Genomic DNA, 19,540 nt, shown 5'->3' on the forward strand with positions numbered 1-19,540 from the left:
CTTAGACAGATTGAAGAGGAGTGTATCCTATCCAGCGCTTCCTTCCAAACATCATCAGAAATTTGTGTCCCCAAATCTCCCTCCCATTGATTCTTTAATGAGGTAAGTGGTTCCAGGTCAAATGAGTTTAATAAGGAGTAAACTAGCCCAATTACCCCTTTAGAGTGTGGATTGAGCTTTAGAATTGAGTCTAAAAGGGAGTCTGGCGGTTGTGATGGGAAATCCATAATAGATGATGTTACAAAATTACGAAGCTGCAAAAATCGGAAAAAGTGAGAGCGGGGGATATCAAATTTCAACCATATCTGGTCAAAAGACATAAAAACGCCTCCGTCAAAAAGATCTCTGAGGTCTTTTTCAGTCCAAATGTTGAATGCTCCATCCATAATTGAGGGTTTGAAACTATGATTTCTTACTATAGGAGCACAAATTGAGAAGTCAGTAAGTGAGAAGGCACGTCTGAACTGTGCCCAGATCTTAACAGTGTTTAATAATTAAATTTGAGGTGTATTTGGACACAGGTTCGGCTAACGGGAGTTTGGAACAGAGGAAAGCATTTAGGGACGTGGGGCCACATGACAGGTTTTCCAATTGCAGCCATTTGGGGACAGGGTCTTGGGACGGCAGCTCCCTCCAACACAACATCACCTTTATGTTGGCAGCCCAATAATAATATAGAAAATTAGGGAGATAACCCGCCGTCCTGTCGGTGCCGCTGTAGCATGCTTTTACGTATTCTAGGGTTTTTCTTATTCCATATAAACTCCTATATCAACTTATCAATGGAAGAGAAAAAGGATTTGGATAAGAAGACAGGGATGCATTGGAACAGGTATAGAAATTTGGGCATAACATTCATTTTGATCGTGTTTATTCTACCTCCTAATGAGAGAGGTAGTATGTTCCAACGTTCCATATCTTGTTTCAAACGGAGTGCGAACATGGATTTCTAAACAAATTTGTTCAACGCAAAAATACTGCATTCAAGTTCAGGAGACTTTGGAAAAAAAGCAATTCTCCTGAATGCTGCCTTCTGGCATAGCATGGAAAGGAGTGGCATTTGCATTTCTTTAACCATATAGTAAATGCTGCATTTGTGGTCTGGAGTGGAGAGGGCAGTTGTTTTACAGACGGGTAAAAGGGCAGGGGCTGAAGCCCCCCTTTGACGTCCCTGCACCTCCATATATGGAGAAGTGGTCCAGGCGCATGCCACATTACATATAGGCTCTGGCCTGACAGCGCGTTGTGTTTGAGTTCTGTTCATGATGACCTTTGTTGCATGTCTCTACCCTTCTCTCCCTCCACTTTCCTGTCCACATTTTCACTGGCAACCATCAATAAAGGCAAAAAAGAAATATCTTAAAAAAAAGGGAAAAAAAAGGTTATTTTACAGTGCTATTCCAATTGGAACATCCAGTAAATGTTTTCTAATTTATGCTAAAACCTATAAAGACTCTTGCAAAAGGAGAAATCTGCTTCCCTCTGCAAATTCCTTTTTTTGCTGATGGGTTCCCAGTTTGCGCAGAAGCCAACACAACAAAAGGAAAACAATTCTACGCACATTCACACCAATTTTAATGTTGAAATATAATTCATCTAATCGAGCTAAATGTGTGCACGCCTGCACGGCCATTGAGTTAAACTTCTTATGTTCATGTCTTCCAATAAACTCATTGTACAAAATCAAGCATGGCCATACTATACTAGTACAGTACTATAATCTTGCAGTATGTTGTAAAGTTCATAACGTGTGAATGTGTGGCAAATTTGATACACACACATTAGCTACACTTGCTGTATCATTTATAGAACAAATAGATATCGTGCTGTATATACTATAAGGAGTAGTACAGGTAGATGGAGAAATGCATGTCTTTCACGCACAAGAAAAATGCATTTAAATGCATCTCAATCACAGAGTCAAAAGGCATTTACAGTACATGTGTGTTGCAGAAATGTTTAATGTATTTGATAATCAATAATCGATTGCATTGTATTGATAATTATTGTATTGATGCATCCCCAGAATAATACTTAATTTATATAAAATTCAGGATTGCATTCATTGTAATGTAATCCTAAACAAGAGCCTATCATCATGACATCCCACTCACAGTATATACCGTTATATACGTGTACCTGTATACTGTATACAATTATAGATTATGTAGTACTATGTATACTGTGTATGGACCCTACATCCACTCAAGCATTAAATAAACTTTGACAAAAACACAAGATGAATGCAATGTAAGCTCAAACAAACCTGATCAAAGAACTGCAGTAAAAATATCACAAATAATTTAGAAAAATGATGATTTACCCATAATCATTCTAACCCTTACATTAGTTTTCAAGAGGGTCATACCGTATGCATACTGTACTTAAAGTAAATATACTGTCCTTGCTTGCCACTTCATCCACCAAACACATCATCCACAACATTCTTTATAGCGCCGAAGAGTGAAAACCCTTGATTAGACTCGTCTTTTTGGGAATAACAGCACCTCTTGCCCTTCCTTACTCCACACTTCTTGTTCCCTGTGCAGGGTTTGTCCCTGCAGGACACCGTACCCCCTCCGCTGCAAACACAGAAGCGCTGGCAGTCGCCGTCGGCGTAGAACTTCACACCGGATGGAACATAGCGGCCCTCGAACTGACAGCCACACTGTGACAGCCGCACACAGCCATCCTGAAAGAGCAAAGAGCAGATGTGCAGGTGCGTTAAAAGCGCCTGGACTACATTTACACCTGCCTCTAGCGATTGTAGTGGGTACATTTTCATGATTGGCTGCCTCGTCTCTAGCCTGCTTCTAAGCCAATGGGAGACGTATACCCATAAAACCCATGGATACTCTGAACGCTGCAACGTGAAGCCGTGAGCTGAGGCAGAGGCTGTGGGACACACAAACTTATTATACTGTAGATCTTTCTGCACCTGGCAGTTGTTCTTTTACATTTACCATATTGTTAATTTATTTTATTAACCACTAAATCCCTTTGTCGTGCTTTGAATATAGTGAAAATAACCGATAGATCTGCCATTTGATTGTGTTTTCAACCTTTTTCATAGCAAGGCCATTCTTTATTCTGCATTTGAGCCACGGACCACCAATTTTGATGAGATTTAGCCTCTCAGACACAAGAATATTTTGTTGTCGATCTCGGGACAATTCCATGCTGTGTTGATAGTGTCTCTCCATAGGAGACGGCCACCACTGGTGGCCCCCGGACCACTGGTTGAAAACCACTGTGCTATTTTATTTTAGTCACATTTCGTGAATGTTTTTGACAATTTCTTGTAACTAAAGCTCTGAAAGTGGTTAAGAAGTCCACAGCATGGGTAAGACATGGGCTGTTCTTTTACCTGGCTCAGTAAGTCACCAGGGTTACAGACACAGCCTTCAGAGGGGTAAGAGATGGGTAAGACATGGACTGTTACCTCACCTGGCTCAGTAACCAGGCCAGGGTTACAGACACAGCCTTCGGAGGGGTAAGACATGGGTAAGACATGGGCTGTTACCTGGCTCAGTAAGTAACCAGGGTCACAGACACAGCCTTCGGAGGGCGGGTCTCTGCACTTAGAAGCTGGAGTGGAGCAGGTAACAGGACAGCCTGGAGCGGACAGACTGTACCGACTGTTGGCTGGACAGTTCATCGCTGAAACACACACAATACATTCATCACTAAAATAACAGACATTAATATACAATACGCCACTGAAACACAGACAATTATAAACACTAGAGACTGGTTCCCGGGTAACGATGGAAGTTGGAGATCCATGTCCCACCCGGCTATGCAATACCCGCACACGTGTCCGAGAACCTGTTCCACACATCTGTCTGTGTCCCTTTTATGCCCATATATGGAGATTTACTGTATCCGTCTTTCTGTGTCCCTTTATTCCAATACAGTATGGAGTTCTGTGTCAGGCATGCCCAAATATGAAGTGTTGTTATGTCAGAACAGGCCAGCTCCATATATGGGTGATATAGGGGTGATCAGGTCCATAGCCCGGGCAGAGGCCTTTTCTGGCGGTTCTGGACAACCGTGGGTCCGACCGACTCCACACCGAGCACTGCACTCCCTGTAGGGGTGTGGAACGAGTGTGTCGAATTTGAAGTCGGTGGGGTACGTACGTACGTATTAGTGCATTTAGATGCAGGCAATAGCTTGAGTGTCCTCGAGCAAGCATTCAAACTAATTCACTGCTCCGATTGTAAAGCACTTTTAGCTGCTTTTATGTAGGTGCTATACGATTAAACATATATTTTTAATTCTAATTCGTATTATAACTTACAGCAGAAGTCCTTGGTCCTCCAGTTTTCTACATGACCACCCACTTCCTGACACTCTTGCACATAGTCGGCGATGATGTCACAGGCGGGAGCCTCCTTCCCATCGGTCAGCATCATGTCGTAGATACAGTCGCTGCGGAATTGCTCGGAGTCGACGCGGCCAACGCAGTCTCGCAGGGGGCCGTCCTTTGACACGATGACGTCACAGACCGCCGTGAAAGCGGGTGGTCTGACACCAAGCAAGAGGTCGGGAGGGCAGTGTTCACCTACAATCACACAATACACAACATGTATAACGACTGGTGTCTCTTTTTTGTATGTTGCATAAATTATATTTGAAAAGGAAAAAAAAGGGGGGGGGAAGAGATTTCTACTTTAACCTTACATTTTATTTAACCACTAAACCTACATACATCAGCTATTTGAGAATAGCTCATCTACAAACTCAACGCGTCGTGATGTGATGCATTTTAACAGCTTGCATGGGGATCCCTGGCACAGACGTCTTTCAGATGGGGGCGTATTCATTTTAGGAGGCTTTTGGGAAATCTTTGAGAACCACTGGTGTAGATCATACATGTTTTTGTATTGTGGAACGCTAAAACATTTTAACACTAAATCAAGTGCATTTCAACAAAACATTCCAACGTACACTCATGAGAGCAGCTCGGCACGTTGGCCAGCCATTGGCTCAGTCCAAACTCCATGGCGCTGGAGGCTGCCTTCCCATTGGGCAGCGTGAGGTCATCTTTAGGATCACCATTGAGGTTACCACAGAGGCCACAGAGGGTGTTTTGATAGGTTGTTGCCACTTGCACCCTCACAAGACTTCGCCAATCATAAGAGACCTGTAACAGTAACAGAAGGATTTTTGTTTATTATTTTATTATTTTCTTTTTTTAGGTTTGCTGAGCTCAATTGCACCCAAAAAACCTGAACTTTTAACATTCAGTAGATTTTCTGGCTCAAACAAGTGCTCTGATTTGCCTGTGGACTGTGATGTGAATTTGCCAGCAGATGTCACCGTTGAGGTATTTTGCCTGTTTTCACTGCAGCTCAAAAGGCTTCAGAACACACAGAGAAAACCCCAGACCACAGAGAATCCACTGAACTTTCAAAAGGTCAGGTTGTGTGGGTGTAATTGTTTTCTACTCGACAGTGCCCAGCCGAGCAGAAACCAAAAGTAGCTCACAGCATGTCGCATCTGGACACAGATCAGCATGTTTATCGGCTATTTCCGCTATTTGTGAAACATTTTGAAAATGGGTTAAACCACGTCTGTGGGTTTTATAAATACTTTTCCATTTCCTGAAAAGTAACAGATTTGGAGATGACATGTAATGTTTCGACTCAACAGCAACAATATGCATTATGTATACACTGTATGTATAAAGTAATTATATAGCTAGTGTGTGTCAGAATGTGACCTTCAGGAAGTGGGTCTCAATAACAGCCAATCGGTTTCCTCGATGAACCCGGACCAGCGACTGATTGCAGGAGTAGGGGAGATGGACCGCCTCTCCATCCACCTGCACAGCACATGTCGCGCGCAGCACACACACACACACACACACACACACACACACACACACACACACACACACACACACACACACACCTTTAACTTTACAGTATATCATGCATGCATTTTCATGTGGTTGTTTGATGTGTGTGTGTGTGTGTGTGTGTGTGTGTGTGTGTGTGTGTGTGTGTGTGTATGTGTGTGTCCTCACCAGTACTTGTCCTGGGTAGTCCAGGGCCAGTGTAAACGAGTGCCCATAGACGTTAACAGTCACCACTTTAGCATAGGACACTTTGGTGTTCCCACGATTATTGTTCTCCAAGCTCACCTACCAGAGGAGAGGGGAGAGGAAAACTGATGTAAGTACACAAGACAATAGAGGACATTAGGTAAGAAATAAATGGGACAGATAACTGCATGAAGACCTATTTTCCTTGAAAATTGTTGGATATACAAGGCAAACTGAATCTGATGCCGTTCAAAGTCTGTAGTTTGGGTGTGTGTGTGTGTGTGTGTGTGTGTTTCCCAAGGTGTGGACTAAATTAACTGAATTGTGGGTGTTGTTGTTCTGTGCTAGCCTGTTATTAACATTATCATGTCAAGGACCCCCAAGATTATATGTATTTGGCCGCCGACCTCCATCTGAAAATATGTTGTTCCAGGGACCCCCCCCCCCCCCCCAGAAGCAAAGATTTGAGTTAAAAACTTTGGCTCTGAAAGAATAGATATTAAAAGATTTGCGCCACATTTTCATGATTTTTCAAAAATAGCAGATATTGAAAAATAGAAGATCTGTACAAGCTCATAGTGAGCTTGTAGATCTGCTATTTTTCAATAGCTATAGTATAGGGGTTCCCGCCCAAAATGGGCTAGCATCTCGTTCTACTCTACTTCAGCCTATACACCATTTTTACCTCAAAGCGCTCCAACCCTTCCGTCTCGTTGCACACGCTGGCCAGACGGTACACACAGTTGCCCTGGAAATTAAACTTGCGACCGTCAAAGGTTCTGAAGTGCGGGTCTCCCTGGGCCTGGCAGGTGCGGAAGGTGACCGGGTAGCAGTCCTGGACTCCGTCCACCACGGAACAGTGTTCGCCGGCCTTGCATCCCCGCCGCTCACACGCCACCTTCTGCGTCGCCGGGTCGCAAGCGCACTTTGACCTGCACCGTTTGTCCGCCCAGAACACCTCGCCGGGAAGGTAGTATCGATCTTCATGGTTACAACCGCAGCCCTTCTCCCTGATGACACACCTGGGGATGATCAGTGCCAGGAGTCAGAGAATGTGCCTGCAGTGCTGCCTTTATACTAGCCTGGTTAATAAACCAGACCGAATCAGCCGTTGGCAAAAATAAATTGCCTGCCGGCGGATTACGGTCTGGAGAGGCTCAATTGTACGCCCATTTCCTACGCCAGAGAAATGGGGCGGCCAATCGGGACACGGTATGCAATATGGGCGGGCTTTGGTACAGTGACTTTCAATGCTTGAGACCTTTGACTGACAGTAGCTCTGACCAATTGCGTCAAAGAGAAAATGTTTCAACCCGCTCCCCTGGAAATGAAATCCAAGCTGAGCCTCCCCAGACTAATATCCCGCGGTCCGTGCGATATTAGTCTGGTTTATTAACCAGGCTACCTCTATACTGCAGTGGTTTTCAACCGTGTTCATATCAAGGCCCATTATTATGTTTTCTGCATTTGAGCCACGGACCACCATTTGATGAGATCTAGCCTCTCAGGCCCAAAACCTAAGAATGTTTTCTTATCCTTGGATACCTTTCGTCCACAATTCCATTCTTTATTGATGTTGGTACCTGTAAAGTTGGCCGAGTGGCCAAGGCTCCCAAAAGTGACAGACTCCAGAAATGCCTCTTAGGGTGTTTTATTTCCCCCGGTTGCAGTGTATTTACAGTAGAAACACCGGTCTAACAAACAAAAGAAACACTGAAGACATAAAATTACTAGAAAGCAAATTAGGAAACCAGGCTAAAACCCTTCTATCAAGGGCCCCCTAGCAGCTGGGTGTTCCCTCAACTGAACTGACTCACTGCCCCTGCAGCCTCCCTCTTATACTAGGCAAGACTGTACCAAAGGAACAGTCCTGTAATTGGTAACCCACTTAACTCAACATCTGGCTAACCATGGCCCATGAGTTAACTGATAACACAATTATCTAGTTTAACTAAACCAATTCGAATACATCTCAGATACCTTACACAACATCAAGATAAATAGAAAACATAACACAAGATCTCTTGTAACACAGGCAGACACCCCTCTTGCACTCTAGCACTTTGTACCTTCCTCCACTCAATCAAGAGGATCACCAGTACTGCAGGAGAGCCAGGTGCCAAACAATCATAATTAAACACAAATGACACCAAACATATATTTTCACTGTGAGCTACAATAATAAAAATGTGCACTCATGTCCATTAACACAGTCTTCCAAGCCGGCCGGCAAAGTTAGGGATGAAACTGTGTAATTTAGGTATGAGCATTGTTCTCCATCAGTGTACAGTATGTGTATAGTATATACAGTAGTATGTGACAATACCATTAAGACAGATTACAGGCAAACGATCAAAATAACAATTATTCTACATTCTCTAATTGCGTAGACTTCTTGTAAATTAAGTAATGCATATTTCTAACTAAATAAAACTAAAAAACTAAAAAGAAATACTATAAATGTAACTCTTGAGTGTAAAATTCTATACGTGTCCACTTGGTTACCATCTCTCCATCATTTAGCTGGGGACCGCCTGGAACCACCTCAAGGACCACTGGTTGAAAACCACTGCTCTACTGGATCCTGTGGTTCCCCTGCACGATGGGCCATACCAATGCACTTGAAAGTTCTCTTGAGTAGAGAGAGCTTTGATCAGTGTTTCACACATACTAGGATCTACAGTATAGCCTACCAGAAACTACAGTATAGTAGGCTATTGGGGCTTCCTATGCAACCAAGAACTCTAGTACTGCTGGTTTTCTGTCCTATACCAGGAACTCTGGTACTGCTGGTTTTCCTGACTGTCCTGGACGTGAAGTATAAGTAACCTGACAAACCACCCTTCGATGTTCAGTGTCTATGTGTTGTCCTGTTCCGATCACGTGATCGATCACGTTATTTCCAAATGATCTAAATCGGACAGGGAGTATCAATATTACATCCATATCATGATATTAGACTGGATATTGTTTGTGTTTTTTCTATTACTGTGATGTGGCATGTGTTCTATAAAAATATAAATATCGGGGGAAATCAGTATCGGCACATGCAGAAAGTGTTATGATCAGAATTGGATCAGGAGCAAAAAAAAAAATCCCTATCAGTGTCCTTCTTGCTTGTTCTGTGATCTGCAGCACTATCTATATAGCTCCAACTGACAAATAGGCCTTTATTCCCAGAACGTTGAAATTAATTTTTGTTTTACATAAACAACAAACGTTGTGTGTATAGCTGTTGTCGGAAAGGCAGCCATGACGATCAAATGAAAAAGAATCTACTGACTTGTGTCCACTGAAGACATATCCCTTGTCACAGAAGCAGCCCTCCACACACGTCATAGGACAGGACTCGGGTTTTGGACCACAGGTTTCTGGACATGATGTTCCACAAGTTTCATAATGGCTATTAGCTGGGCAGACGAGGGCTGGAAGAGAAGAAGAGAGGAGTAAATATGTATGTCGATATTAGTCGATATGTACCGAATATTCGGCATAAAATGGCTAAAAATGCATTTATTCGGTTTCTGCCCGAACTGGCAGAAGATATGTCACCGAATAGTGTATGCAATTAATGCACTCAAAAGAGCTGAATAAATGTTTTATGGACCCATAATAGTGATTATTATTTAAGTTAAGTTTTGCCATAACCATTTATTTTGCCATAAATCAGGTAGCTTTAAGGTACGACCATGACAGCAATGGTAGGAAAAGAGATTATAATATTAATCATATTAGGTTTTTGGCCAACTGTTTCCTATATTCGGTATTCGGTTTCGGCCAAGAATTCCCAAGAGTTCCCGAGTAGATATGTAGTACGTATGTATGTACGAGTGTAGTCTACCACTTTATGTATAATTAACGTACGACAGTTGGCAATTTCCCTCCATGGCGACACGTTGACTCCACCCTCCTGGCACTCTGCGACGTAACTGGCCAGAGCCTCGCACAGCACTTCCTGCCTCCCGTCGTTGACACACACGTCATACAAACAGTCCTGGGCAAACTGCTTCACCGGCACTTTAGCATGGCAGCCGGAGAATGGACCCGTCTTATTGGACAGAACGCCACAGTACTGGGGAGCGGCAAGTCTGCAGTATAGGAAAAGAGTACGTTTTTGGGCACTTATTTCTACATTGCAGTATTACTGCGTATTAGTTACTTTTTTTAACATTTTGAGTTGTCTACTTTTTCTACCACTGCTATTTAAAGAAGCTATACTGTATAACATGCATTTTAAATTTGTTTTTAATATCGTATTGTTTATGCCCCTCAAGCTTATTTCTAATGGTTTGAGCCTAAATCACCACTCTAATATAACCAGTCCAAGTCATGCGCAAGCAGAGTGTGCAAGTACTGCGATCGGCTGGGTATGTCGGTGTTATCCACCAGCCAATAAGGGACCACGATTCTTGATGAAGTTTGGCAAGTACATTTTTTCTTATTTTTGAGTGGTGCAACCACTCCTACAACCAGCCATGTCCGTGCGTACCTATGTATCATGTACCTATGTATCATTGGTCATGAGCACGAGTATATGACTTATTAGTACCAGTAAGGGGCGCCAGAAACAGAGAGGGATAGTGCATGCTCTGTTGCCTGCTAATGAGAGAGAGAGGGGGGGGGGGGGGATTGCACCACTCAGTTCACACGGGTGTGATGTTTTTTAAATGTATTGATCGGCTGGGTATGTATACATGTAATATGTATGTATATATGTACAGCATGTATGTATGTCAGGGTAAGAATGGTGGTCCCTTATTGGCTGTTGATGGTGACGTAACTAAGGTACGTTTCAAATAACGGGTCTACAGACCCGTTATTTGACGAGTCATTATAATACTGATGCTAGATAAACCCAGGCTTGTTTCCATTCCATGCCAGCTTGGAAAATCAACAATGGCGCACATTGTAAACAGAGTGGAAATGCTCATTTGGAACTGAAGAGGGGGAGGAATTATAGAAAGTAGGGTGATACTGATAAGTGATGACATCACGCATATGACCAAATCAGCTGTTCCTGAGAGAAATTTCCATAAAATCCGCTATATGATGAAAAATGTCGTATTTGTGGCAAATTGTGGGGATAGAAAACACATAGGGGAGCGCAAAAAACACCAACATTTTAAAAAAAGTTGAATTTTCATGTTGTAGGACCTTTAAATGGAGGGTCTTGGTGGCTTAATAATGATGACTTTATTAGTTTGAACAGTACCGTAGACGGTCTTGAGTGGCGCACTGAGGACACTTCCCTTCACACTGATGGTAACAGAAGACATCATCGTCGGCGACGCTCCACGACTTCGCCCATTCCACCACGGTGGTCGCCGCGGTCCCCGTGGGCGTGGTGGAGAGCTCGTCGCCTCTGTCGCCGTTGTAGTTGCCACAGAGACCGCCCACGCTGCCGTGGAAACTGCTGGAGATGGACACCATGATGAGCGTGTTCCAATCAAAGGTCACCTCCACTCCAACGTTGGCTTGGAGCACTCCCCTTATCCCGGACTCTGTTATAGAGATGCTTCCTCCGTCTAATATGACGGGCAGTCGCGTCCTGATGCCGTCCACCTAGAGACGGACAGACAGACAGACAGACAGACAGACAGACAGACAGACAGACAGGTTACTGATATGTCTTTCACCGTACAATACTGCCTCTCTGGACAATCTTTCTAATCATTCACAGGCATAGAACTATAATTGAGTTTTAAAACGTTCAAATTAAAGAAAAACGAAAAATAAAAAGCAATGAAAATGAATTTCATGAAAGCTATTCGATCAATCAATGAAATGGTGTGGAATCACTATGTTCTAAAGCGAGTCCCGCCCGCACCTCCACGGTGCCACTCTGTCCTCTGAGGATGTCGATACGGTGGCCGAGGAGGTCCACGCTAGCTGAACGCGTGAAAGAGCCCACATCGTTTCCACGAAGCTCATTCTTGACCGTCACCGTCACCTGGGGCAGACTGGGGTCGCGACCTGGTGGGGGGACATGGTGGGTTATTGTTGATATATGCTTTTTTTCCCCAAAAATAGCTAAAATCGCTAAAACAAAAGAAAGCAGCAAATGAAAAAGAAAACAAAACTCTCATCTTTAAGTTTTTTAGGCTACTTTTAGGCTTATTTTACTACTTTTGCTAGTAGATCGGATATTTTCACTAGTTCCGGTCCCGGGGGCAAATGTCATGAGCTAATTGGGTCTTGAGCTAAAAAGTTGGGGAAGTGGTTAGGTTGTGTGTAGTTAGTTTTATAACCTGTGGTGTTGACGAGGACGTAGGAGCAGGTTCCCTGGAAGGAGTAGCTCCACCCGTCGAAGGTGGAGTAGTGTGGGTCGCCGAAGCCGTAGCACACGGCCTTGGACTGGGCCACGCACAGCGCCTCGCCCTCCTGGACCTCACAGCGCTCCTTCTCACGACACTCCAGCTCCGCACAGGGGTCTGGAACACACACACACACACGGTTTGGTACATGTCATTTATATAGGCATTGACAGTTCACACCTGCACAAGCAGTTGCGCGTGCGCACATGAACGAACACACGGTCACACACACACACACACACACACACACACACACACACACACACACACACACACACACACACACACACACACACACACGGTATATAATTACCTGTGGTGTAGCATCCTAGCATCCCATCTTTCACGCCACACTCCTCCCCCGTCTGGCAACCGTGTTCTTTGCAGCTGAAGCGACCAGACCGGCACTCGCAGCTCTCTGAGCAGTCGTCTCGGAATACAGACACACCTGACTGAGAGAACAATTAGATTAGATTCATGACAACGCTGACACACCTGACTGAGAGAACAATTCGATTAGATTCATAACACTACTGACACACTTGACTGAGAGAACAATTAGATTAGATTCATGACAATACAGACACACCTGACTGAGAGAACAATAGATTAGATTCATGACAATACAGACACACCTGACTGAGAGAACAATAGATTAGATTCATGACAATACAGACACACCTGACTGAGAGAACAATAGATTCATGACAATACAGACACACCTGACTGACAGAACAATAGATTCGATTCATGAGAACAATAGATTCATGACAATACAGACACACCTGACTGAGAGAACAATAGATTCGATTCATGAGAACAATAGATTCATGACAATACAGACACACCTGACTGAGAGAACAATAGATTCATGACACTACCGACACACCTGACTGAGATAACAATAGATTCACGATTTCACGATAATATACCGACACACCTGACTGAGAGAATATTGTACCAGCTAGCAAGACCATAGAGATAACCATCATCTATCTACAATGGTAACTCCATTGCTACGTTGGAAATACTGTCCAGGGCCCACAAGGGAAATCCAATCCGAGCCGTAATCTGGGAAGAACCTTCAAAATGGGTAGTTCAAAACAAAAACGTACCATTTCATTCTCTCCTCATCGTTTCATTCGGCAGACGAGAGCTTTTGAACCAACTCATACAATTCGTTAAATTCATCCGAGTGATCTTTTAATTCCACTTGATCAACATTGATCACCTGCTGTCCTTCCACATTACATTATGAGTGTTTACCGTTACCTTGTAGTACAGTCCGTCCACCATGCAACCACAGTTCTCCACGGGAACGCAGCGTCCTCCGTCCGATGCCAGGCCTTCGTCACACTCGCAGCCCTCGTGGCACGGAGGACAGCGGCCTGGACTCAGCATGTAGGAGCAGGAGGAGCTGCAGGTGTCTGCGCACAGCTCATAGTGACTGCCCGCTGCGCACTGCAGAGCTGCAATGACACACACACACACAGTACACAGCTCATAGTGACTGCCCGCTGCGCACCGCAGAGCTGCAATGACACACACACACACACACACACACACACAGTACACAGCTCATAGTGACTGCCCGCTGCGCACTGCAGAGCTGCAATGACACACACACACACACACACACAGTACACAGCTCATAGTGACTGCCCGCTGCGCACCGCAGAGCTGCAATGACACACACACACACACACACACACACACACACACACACACAGTACACAGCTCATAGTGACTGCCCGCTGCGCACCGCAGAGCTGCAATGACACACACACACACACACACACACACACACACACACAGTACACAGCTCATAGTGACTGCCTGCTGCGCACCGCAGAGCTGCAATGACACACACACACACACACACACACACACACACACAGTACACAGCTCATAGTGACTGCCTGCTGCGCACCGCAGAGCTGCAATGACACACACACACACACACACACACACACACACACAGTACACAGCTCATAGTGACTGCCCGCTGCGCACCGCAGAGCTGCAATGACACACACACACACACACACACACACACACACACAGTACACAGCTCATAGTGACTGCCCGCTGCGCACCGCAGAGCTGCAATGACACACACACACACACACACACACACACACAGTACACAGCTCATAGTGACTGCCTGCTGCGCACCGCAGAGCTGCAATGACACACACACACACACACACACACACACACACACACACACACACACACACAGTACACAGCTCATAGTGACTGCCCGCTGCGCACCGCAGAGCTGCAATGACACACACACACACACACACACACACACACACACACACACAGTACACAGCTCATAGTGACTGCCCGCTGCGCACCGCAGAGCTGCAATGACACACACACACACACACACACACACACATACACACACACACACAGTACACAGCTCATAGTGACTGCCTGCTGCGCACCGCAGAGCTGCAATGACACACACACACACACACACACACACACATACACACACACACACAGTACACAGCTCATAGTGACTGCCTGCTGCGCACCGCAGAGCTGCAATGACACACACACACACACACACACACACACACACACACAGTACACAGCTCATAGTGACTGCCCGCTGCGCACCGCAGAGCTGCAATGACACACACACACACACACACACACACACACACACACAGTACACAGCTCATAGTGACTGCCTGCTGCGCACCGCAGAGCTGCAATGACACACACACACACACACACACACACACACACAGTACACAGCTCATAGTGACTGCCCGCTGCGCACCGCAGAGCTGCAATGACACACACACACACACACACACATACACACACACACACAGTACACAGCTCATAGTGACTGCCTGCTGCGCACCGCAGAGCTGCAATGACACACACACACACACACACACACACACACACACACACACACACACAGTACACAGCTCATAGTGACTGCCCGCTGCGCACCGCAGAGCTGCAATGACACACACACACACACACACACACACACACAGTACACAGCTCATAGTGACTGCCTGCTGCGCACCGCAGAGCTGCAATGACACACACACACACACACACACACACACACACACACACACACACACAGTACACAGCTCATAGTGACTGCCCGCTGCGCACCGCAGAGCTGCAATGACACACACACACACACACACACACACACACAGTACACAGCTCATAGTGACTGCCTGCTGGGGACCGCATAGCTGCAATGACACACACACACACTCACACACACACACAGTACACAGCTCATAGTGACTGCCCGCTGGTCAGGTCAGAGCTGCAATGACGCATTCTCACAGTACACAGCTCATAGTGACCACTCAATCTAAGGTTTGACCCAAAATAAATTGCAATCGGTTCAAGGTTTTTGTCAAACCCGTGTGAAGTGAAGGGCGCTCTTATCATCGTACATCATCATGACATGACTTGTCGATTTGCTCAGACACATATGACGTGCATTCTCCATTCATTTGGCCTCCTCGAAACCTCCTGGGGGGGTGGGGTTGCTCGGCACCACCGGGCATGCTCCAGTCAATCAACCAATAAGACTTACGGCACAATTGGTCTGTCCTCCAGCTGGATACGTTGGTGCCGGCTGATTGACAGGAGAAGACATAGGCCTGGATGTGACGACACAGGATGTCCCGCCCTCCTCCACCTGTGGACATCTCCCTGGTGACATGAATAATAATGAATAATAATTCAAAGGCGCAAAAGGTCCCCCAAAACGTCATGTCTTGGGTTATGTCACAGACTTCACACGCCCGCATGTATACTGTATATGGAGAGCACTTTTCTTTTGAGCGGGCACCGTTATTGTGGCCTGAAAATCTAGGTGCGAAGGCCGTGTATAACAGCCTGAACGTTTATTATACAATCTACATGGAAAATATGTATACTTCATTTCCCCAAATTCAGTGTACCAAAAGTTAACTCTGAACTTTTGACTTCTGTGGCCCCAATACATGGAATGACCTGCAAACTACATTGAAATTGATCACATTGGTACCTCTGAGTCGTTTTAAAACCTTGGTGAGCATACAGATCCTTCCCCACAATATGTAACTGTTTTTAGATTGTTTTGAAATTTGTCTTAGCTTTTATTTGTAACCTAATTCATATGTAGGCCTATAACTTTAGTTTTCCTTTTCCTGATCTTCTGATGTATTGTGATGTTTGTTTATATGATATTGTATTACTCGACAACACTGAAAATAAGTTCAATTACTCGAAATTTCGAGAATAAATAAAACTTGACTGAATGAATGAATAGATTTTTCATATTTAGTTCTCCTCCTTACTTCACACAGGCATCGTAGCGGCTGGTAGGCGGCACGGCAGCGTGGCAGCCTGCAAACGGACCCTGGCCAGCGCTGATGACGTCACATTCCGGAACCTTCTGTCCACTGGGTTCGGGACAGGCCGAGTCGCCACATCCCGTCTTACAGACCGCGCCGGTCCGCTCGACGGCCCAGGCCGCGGTGAAACGCCCCAGCGGAGCGGGTCGCGTCTCGCCGGTCAAAACGAAGTCGTCCGAAGGTTTGTCGTTGTAGTTGCCACATAGGCCGCGCGGAGCGTTCCGATAGGTGGACGGCAGCTCCAGGACCACGCCCGCTATGGTGTCATAGGTCACAGTCAGGCCAAAGTCCGTTTCCACGACGATGTGGATGCCGTTCTGGTTAACGCGCACTTTCCCCTCACCCAATGAGAGAGGAAGGATGGCTCGGACATCATCAACCTGTGACCACAAGAACACAAGAAGAACACACAGAGCTACGTCACAGAGCTACAAACAGCAAGACGCCCTAAAGGGCGAGGTCGCGTGCACGCATCCGCCTGAGTGACGGCAGAGGGCAGACTGCTGGGCGAGCGCTGGCGCTTTGGCATGCGGGGTCAGATCAACATAATTAATTATGTACTGGCCATATATGGAGCGTGTCTTGAGTATACAGGGTTTGATGAGGTCAGATAAATAATGGAATATCAGAACAGGAAGGACAGGTGGGGTATAATCAACATATGGAATGTCAAAACAGGTCAACTCCATATATGGAGATCTAAGGGTTTGAGGTTAGATATAGCTGGCCGGCTCCATAGCAGATCTAGGTCATGATCCAGTCGTCTCCATGTATGGTTATCCATGGTTAGATGAGGTCAGTGTCGTGATCTTCATATAATATACTGTATGAAGATGGCCATATATGGTGGTGTGATGTCACGAGGCGTGACCATATATGGAGGTCTGATGTCACGAGGCGTGACCATATAAGGAGGCGTGACTAACACGCGGGAAATGCGCGGTCCCATAGTTAACTGCGACCTTCGGTCGCAACCACGTTTTGAGCTTGTGGATCTGCTACTTTTGCTACTTTTGAATTTGAATCCTGAACAGTTTTGGACACGTGGGGTTTCCACCCGACGGAGACAATACAGTTACTTACAGTTACAGTTACAAAGTATATTATAGGTATATCTTCTACGATACGTGGCATGGGGATGATTCTAGGTTTGTGGAATGCTTACAGCAAACCTTCCCCAATACCATTCTGCTTTAATCAGAGAACAGTATGGTTCCAATTGGTCAAGACAGGACCAACCCGCAAACAAATGAATCCGCCGGGACAAAGTGAGGCCCACCCAGTTTTTTTCAGGGGCGCTATAGCCCCTCCAACGTCTGGCTTTCGGAAATTACGTCATATGGCAGTTACATTTTCAATCCAATTCAATTTTATTCAAGTGTGAAATCACAACAAGTTGTCTCAAGACACTTTACATATAGAGCAGAAAACCGACAAAGATCCCACCCAGAGCAAGCAATATTGCGACAGTGTGGTAATGAAAAACTCATTACACACGTGGGTACAGTCAAGTCTATGGACTTTTAATGCTTGTTTAGAGTACGATGTGATGTGATCTGAACGAACATGCGTATACCTTGATCTCCCAGAGAACACCGGTGTCCAAGGCGATCTCATAGTCGTAGGCCTGGATCTCCACGGAGCGTGTGACACCTCCGTCCTTGGCGACATGTTGCCGTAGCAACACAGAGAAGGCCGTCAGTTCTCCATTGTCCTCCGCCACCTCCGACAGGGTGAACATACAGTCTCCCCAAAGAGGATAATCCTAGAGAGGAGAGATCATCCCTTCATAATGATATAGATAAAACAAAACAAAAAAGTATTGCATAAATGCATTTATGCATAATTATCCATTTCTTGGGATGCACTCGGTATACCCTATATTGGCCTGAATATAAGATTTTCCAATGAAAATATAAAAAAATGGGGTCGTATTATAATCAGGGACTAGAATATTTGTCATTCAATGTTATTTTTCCACAAATGAGTCTTGAAAAATGGGAGTCGTCTTATAATCAGAGTTGTGTTATATTCGGGACAATACGGTAATAGCATTGTTGTTCATTCTACTGCGCAGTGTGTGTGTGTGTGTGTGTGTGTGTGTGTGTGTGTGTGTGTGTGTGTGTGTGCGTGCGTGTGTGTGCGTGCACGTGCACTGTGGTTAGGTTTGTTGTACAGTCTTAACTTCTTAAGATGCTTTTCCTACATACCTGTCCATCAAATGACGTCACTGTCCTGGCTCCGCCCACAGAGCAGGAATCTCTGCTCTCGGGAACACAGGTGGCCACGCCCTCTGACACGTCACACTTCTCATTGGCTGAACAGGTGAACGCATCACACTTCATCTGTCCATCATCCAAGCACACACACCTTTTGCTGCAACCTCGTCCAGGATAGACCACCTGAGAGGAGAACATAATTAATTGTCTTGTTTTGTGGGTAATAATGCGTTCACACGGGCAGATGCAAAGATACAGTCTACCGTTCATTGTCAATGGAAGCCAGCGACATGAAGATGCAAAGATGCATCTGACATCTGTAGCTGCTGCAAAAGATACACAGATGCAAAGCTACAAATAAGTTGAACTGGCTTCAACTTTCAGATTATGCTGCAGTTGAATCTTTTCATCTGCCCGTGTGAACGCATAAGTGTGTAATTGCACTATTGGTTCAAGGTTCAAGATTGTGCTTTATTGTGACATCTTGTGTACAGGTCTACATAGGAGTATAAAACGTATATTGGTTTGGCTTCCTTCAGACAATGAAGGCAGCAG

General features: G+C 45.2%; 1 protein-coding gene across 2 annotated transcripts in view; it reads right to left on the reverse strand.

Annotated features, from left to right (window-relative positions):
- Positions 1–1,943: 1,943 nt before the first annotated feature.
- Positions 1,944–19,540, reverse strand: part of LOC310856313 (IgGFc-binding protein-like) — a 35,353-nt gene continuing 17,756 nt past the window's right edge. The window contains exons 19-36 of one of the 2 annotated variants that reach the window (XM_083761658.1): positions 18,977–19,168; positions 18,343–18,531; positions 16,710–17,146; positions 15,962–16,080; positions 13,639–13,835; positions 12,680–12,818; positions 12,301–12,483; positions 11,880–12,025; positions 11,265–11,614; positions 9,917–10,140; positions 9,336–9,477; positions 6,738–7,074; positions 6,035–6,151; positions 5,729–5,830; positions 4,954–5,149; positions 4,304–4,567; positions 3,524–3,660; positions 1,944–2,692 (exon numbers count right to left, since the gene is read on the reverse strand). In XM_083761658.1, coding sequence (XP_083617784.1) covers positions 2,417–2,692; positions 3,524–3,660; positions 4,304–4,567; positions 4,954–5,149; positions 5,729–5,830; positions 6,035–6,151; positions 6,738–7,074; positions 9,336–9,477; positions 9,917–10,140; positions 11,265–11,614; positions 11,880–12,025; positions 12,301–12,483; positions 12,680–12,818; positions 13,639–13,835; positions 15,962–16,080; positions 16,710–17,146; positions 18,343–18,531; positions 18,977–19,168 — 3,747 coding nt within the window. In that variant the 3' untranslated portion in view covers positions 1,944–2,416. The remainder of the gene's footprint in view (positions 2,693–3,523; positions 3,661–4,303; positions 4,568–4,953; positions 5,150–5,728; positions 5,831–6,034; positions 6,152–6,737; positions 7,075–9,335; positions 9,478–9,916; positions 10,141–11,264; positions 11,615–11,879; positions 12,026–12,300; positions 12,484–12,679; positions 12,819–13,638; positions 13,836–15,961; positions 16,081–16,709; positions 17,147–18,342; positions 18,532–18,976; positions 19,169–19,540) is intronic. The other variant, XM_083761659.1, reaches the window with a different exon arrangement.

This window comes from Protomyctophum parallelum, assembly GCF_964188405.1.
Source record: "Protomyctophum parallelum genome assembly, chromosome: 3".
Lineage (NCBI taxonomy): Eukaryota > Metazoa > Chordata > Actinopteri > Myctophiformes > Myctophidae > Protomyctophum > Protomyctophum parallelum.